Source organism: Malurus melanocephalus, unplaced genomic scaffold, assembly GCF_030028575.1.
Source record: "Malurus melanocephalus ecotype Western Australia unplaced genomic scaffold, MMel_1.1 scaffold_992, whole genome shotgun sequence".
NCBI lineage: Eukaryota > Metazoa > Chordata > Aves > Passeriformes > Maluridae > Malurus > Malurus melanocephalus.
In genome coordinates this window covers 66,859-72,407 of record NW_026624224.1, presented here as the reverse complement: position 1 = coordinate 72,407, position 5,549 = coordinate 66,859, and the positions used below count along the sequence as shown (strand labels likewise).

Below are 5,549 nucleotides of genomic sequence, written 5' to 3'. Positions count from 1 at the left end.
CTCTTTTCCAACCTCAGTAATTCTATGATCACATCACAAAACTGCACTGGAGCTGGCACAGAAGGGAGTTGGTGCCACAGCACACACACTGTGCCACGTCTCTTCTGCCACACAACACCCCACGGACAAAAAAACCAACGTAGGAGCAGCAGAGGCAGCGCTGAGGAAAAGGAACAAACAGCTCATTAATGGGAAGTGAAGGCACTGACAACTCCAGCTCCTTTCCACGGGTATTTATAACCCAGAGATGAGAGTTTAGTGAGCTCAGTGAGACCAGGAGCTGCAGGGAATGTGGACACTCAGGACACTCAGCATTCCAGCAGATCCTGGTGCTAAAACCAGAGCTGGAGGCAAAGTTGGTATTTTTAGGGGCCAAGTCCAGCTCCTGCCCCTGTGCCCACTCCTTGCTGTCCCTCAGGTCATGCCATGGGGTGACTCCTCGGGGAAATGCCCACCCTGGAGCTGGGCTATTTCAGTTCAGAGCATTCAGCTGACAGGAGATGTCACACCACAAACACAAACCCAGCCAACGCCAGGGCTCTGCATCACACGGCAGGAAAATCTGACTTGRACACAGCAGCACAAGGGCTGGGGAACAGAAAATATCTATATATTCATCTGCAGAGCTGTGCAGTGCTGAGTGTGGGTGAGTCACACACACCTGGCACTGCCTCCTGCACACACTGAGCTCTGGGGATGGAAAAAGGGCTCCTTGTGAGCAGAGCTGAGCTCTGGAGCTGCACCTCGGTGCTGCTTCATCATCACAGCTCTGACACGGATGGGAGGCTGGCATCAGGCACTTCTTCAGATTTAATGGAATAAATGACTGGGAATGATCTGTGTGCAGCTCTGTGGGGTCTGTCTGACTCAGGCACAGCCGGTAAAGGATGGAGGAAAAGAGAGATACAAGTGGAACAATCCCAGTGAGAGTCTGTCTCTCCATCCATGAGGAATGCACCTTGAACAGAATGATTACAGGAGAGTGGGGTGCAGGAAAACATCAGTGGGGATGGAGGAGGAGGCAAGGTGACAGAAAGGCAAATGTCAGCTCCATGACTGTGCTCCTCTGGGATGCCCCAAATTATTTGTAAGGACAGAGAGGGCCAGCAGGATCCTCAGGCAGATCCCAGGAAGGGAATCTGCACAATCCCACTCCAGCACATCTTGTAGAATATTTTCTTGGGTTTAAAAACCCCACAGGACTGAATGTGTGACACTGCCAGTGACAGCTCCCATGGCTGAAATCACTCTGCCTGCAACCATCCTGCTCCAGCTCCCCTCCCATTGTATCCAGTTTATTTTTTTTTTACACCTAGAGGCCTGAGGAGTCCTCTCATACCAGGAAAACAAATTCTTTGTATTTTGAATGCTGTAGCAAAACTTTGACTGCTTTTCTGCCTGCTCTCCCCTCCCAGACCCTGCACTGATCTCACGATAAAACATTCTTTCAGTTTGGCCACTTGCACGAACTCATGAATTTTCAACAGCAAAACTTTTCCCCTCACTCCATAACCTCAACCAAGAGGTCTTGAATGGCTTCTCTTTATGAGGGATGAGCTGATTTTAAGCAGTGCAGTTTGACAGGCAAAACCAGCTGTATTTAACACTCTGCCAAGCATCTGGGTAACTCCAGGATCCCCGGCAAGCTCATGGGGCAGTGACAGTGGCAGTAAAAAGTAACATAAAATCTTATTTAGCACTGAACTTTTTGAAGCACAACATGTAAAGTAAAAATAAAAAAAAAAAAAAAAAAAGAAAAAACAAACCTCATGTTAAACCAAAGCCTTTACAGAGGAAGCACCCCAGAAAATGAGGATAATTCTTCCCACCACAAAGATCTAAGGAGCAGCANGCAAATGTCAGCTCCATGACTGTGCCCCTCTGGGATGTCCCAAAGTCTGAAAATTATCTGTAAGGACAGAGAGGGCCAGCAGGATCCTCAGGCAGTTCCTAGGAAGGTAATCTGCAGAATCCCACCCAGAATTTTTGGGCTGCTCAGAACAAGCTGCTGCTTTCCCTGGGCAGGCAGTGACTCCACAGCCCCAGCCCCGTCCCTGCTGGCCCTRAGCCCAGCTCTGATCATCACTAACACATCTCCAGAGCAACTGTGATGCAAAAGGCCAGGCTGCAGATGCAGGAAAGGGGCTGAGGAACAGATCATGTCATCCAAACAGGGCAGGGAGAGCAAGGACAGAGCTGTTCCCATCCTCTGCAGCGCCGCTCCCCTCCCAAGATTTACAGCTCCACGTGCAAAGCTGCAAAGATTGACTGCAGAGCCAAGGCACTGCTCCTGCACTGCCCTCCATCCCAAATGAGGCCACAGATGGCACCAGGAGCAAGGCTCTGTGTCTGTCACACCCAACACTGCTGCTGCCAGCACCAGCATCATCCTCACASCTCCAGAGGAGGGACATTCAGCTGGAATGGCCCCCAGGGAGCTGTGTGACACCACAGCCATTTATAAACCAAACAACACAGCCAAAAATCAACTGCCAAACTCTCCTTAGGCAGCACAGCAGCAAGCCTGGCTAACTTTAAAGACAGAATAAGGCAAAATTCAAGCTGAAGCCAGTGATTCAACACTCAGTCCTGAGTTGGAGAAATATTGTGTGTGAAGAGGACTGTTATTTTGRGGAAGAGGGAAAACTGAAATTCTTACTTAATGAAAATTAATCAACCTTTAAATCTTTTCAGAAACAGAAGTGGAATTGCTGTTCCATTTTTAGATTCTCATTAGGAAACACGCACTTCAGTTCATGAGGTTAAGGGATGCAAATTCAAATGGGATACAAACCCAAAAGGTCACTGTGGCAATCAGGGAGGAAAACCTCTCATGTGGTCCCTTATATCAACCCAGGAGCAGGGTATCAAATTCAACAAAGATGCTATTTATAGGCACACAACAGCATATCAGCAGTGAATCAGTGCTGATAATAAAATGAAAGAGTAATCCCAGCTATCAAATCATTCCCCACTAAAACACCTCCACACCCTCACCCCCAACAAGATGTTTAAGAAACCTCTGGGAGCATAATTTTAGGGAAAGAAGCAGGCAGAATGAGATGCCAAGTCATGAAACGCTGATGTTTGACCTTTTTTAGGATTATGTTTTGAAGCCAAGCATCTCAGAAGAGCAAGTCTTACACCACGACATTTAGATTTTTCTTCAAGTCCCCTTCTCTTGTTATTTGTGTATTCTGCAGACCCCAGTCCAAAGTTCAGCCAAGTGCTGTTTATCAGAAGTTGCAAAACCAAAATCTTGAAGTGCAACTGCGCCACACTGTTTATGTGACTTCCAATTAAAACGGTCAAACTGTTTAAAAATCAGAATTGGAGGTCTTCACTCCAGCCAATTTATCAACTGCTTCACATTCCACCAGGCCTCGCTGGCACAGCTCACTGAAGCTTCAATTTTAAGCCAACTCCCCGAGGACACATTTTTTTTTAAAAAGTCCTGGAGGATCTTTAAATAGCTCTTTGCCTAATGAGCAGCTTGGCCAGCACAGCTTTGTTCTGAATGCTGAGATCAGGACTGYAGGATGCTCTCTGGACAGATCCAAACGTAACAAGTCAGGAAAACACCTCTGGAATTTGGTAATGCAGCTCTTCTCCCCTTCTGCCCAAGAGCAAATGCATGGAACTGGAATTCCCATATTAAACCAAGCTGCAGCACTGGGTAAAGTAACAGCCCTGAATTCAGTGCCTTGTAGGAAGAGAGAAGGGGCTGCTGGAAAAATCTCCACTGCCAGTTTTCTTCCTATTTASTGTAAAAATCACCCAAATAACCAGCAGGTAGCAAGGACAGGCAGCTCTGTGCTATTKAACAGATCTTCTTCCATCACCTGAACAAAGGAAACTTCTCTAGTTGAGAACAGGATGACTCTGGGGTGGAAAAGTGTGGTGAGACCCTGGCACGGGGTGCCCAGAGAGGCTGTGACTGCCCCTGGATCCCTGGAAATGTCCAAGGGCAGGTTGGATGGAGCTTGGAGCAGCCTGGGATAGTGGAAGATGGGCTGAGGTTTAAGGTTTTTTCCAGCCCAAACYTTTGTGGATTCTCTGCACATTTATCTCATCGTCAGTGAGCAGTTTATTGCAGCTTTAGTGCTCACAATGCCTCCTCTTCTTTATTTCTGACACACTGCAATAGAGCCCATCCTGCCCAGAGCCTGGAACTCCTGGAACAGGTAAATTTTCCTTCCTTTTGTGCCCAGCTATTAAATCAAGCTGTCAGAGCACTGCACTCACCAGCTGAGCTGCTTTATCTCCACCACCTCACAACACTCTGAGGCAGAAACTCAATTCCTCTGGACAAGAAAGGCTCGGGAGAGCAACAAAAGGCAGGCAGGAGGAGGGAGAATGAGAGGTTTAGGGCAAACTCACCGATGTGATAAACCTGTACAAAGGCTGTCTCCTCTCTGTGTATTTGACTGTGATGGGGCTCAGGTCGTATCGGAACCAGATGGCCGGGATGATGCGSCCGGTGTGGCTGTAGGCTACGTATTCCTGGGAGAGAAAGGGGGAAAAACAGCACAAAATGTGAGCAGCCTCACTCCAGGGAGTGYCAGACACAAAACTGCCCCTGTGGGTTTGGCCCTGACCCCACTGTTTTGTACCARTGACCGGATGGAAAGCAGCAAACAGTGAATTCCTGTGAGAGCRCCCACCTCCCATCCTTATCAAACAAAAAATTAATCCCTTTACAATCTGCTAATGACAGAGCTGGGAACAGAGAGATGTAATGCTCTCACCTTCACTCAGTCACTAAACAAAGGCTATCACGATTCTCCACCGTGGATCTGCTCTATTTAAACACAATCAGCCAGCTTGTGAAGTTTCTGCACTGTGAATCACAYSTATGTCTGTATTTTGTATATAAATCATTCACCAAACAAATGGAATTCTGCTCTATTTAAACACAATCAGCCAGCTTGTGAAGTTTCTGCACTGTGAATCACACATATGTCTGTATTTAGTATATAAATCATTCACCAAACAAATGGAATTCTGCTCTATTTAAACACAGCCTAGCTGCAGGTGAAGTTTCTGCACTGTGAATCACATCTATGTCTGTATTTTGTATATAAATCATTCACAAAACAAATGGAATTTCATTTGTAAGAACCTGAAAATCACTCCTTGTCCCTGCACTCCTCTGGCAGGCCCCCTTCCCACTGGGACCAGCAACAGGAATGTTTTGTCCTCTTGGTATGAATCATCTGGAACCATCTTTAAATGTTTAAAAATCGCTGCTGAAAGCCAGAATGAAATTGTATACAGAAAAACATTGGCAAAGGTTCAAAAAACATCCCAGGCTGCTTTGGGAGAGACATCTTTTAGATTGCCAGGGATAATCTCCCTTAATCCRTTTGTTTCCTAACAGGTCGAGTGCCACCACCAGCCACAGGATACACTGCCCAGTGCCATTCCAGAACAAATACTAGCAAAAGTCTTGTTTTATTGAGATAAAACTCTGTGCTGTCACTGGAAATAGATATCAKTTTTTCAAGGATCAGGACTGAGGAAAAAGCCAAGTAAAGCATGCTGGGGAG

General features: G+C 46.7%; 1 protein-coding gene across 1 annotated transcript in view; it reads right to left on the bottom strand.

Annotated features, from left to right (window-relative positions):
* Positions 1–5,549, bottom strand: part of ERGIC1 (endoplasmic reticulum-golgi intermediate compartment 1) — a 57,987-nt gene that overhangs the window by 5,086 nt on the left and 47,352 nt on the right. The window contains exon 9 of the mRNA XM_057386552.1: positions 4,381–4,503. Coding sequence (XP_057242535.1) covers positions 4,381–4,503 — 123 coding nt within the window. The remainder of the gene's footprint in view (positions 1–4,380; positions 4,504–5,549) is intronic.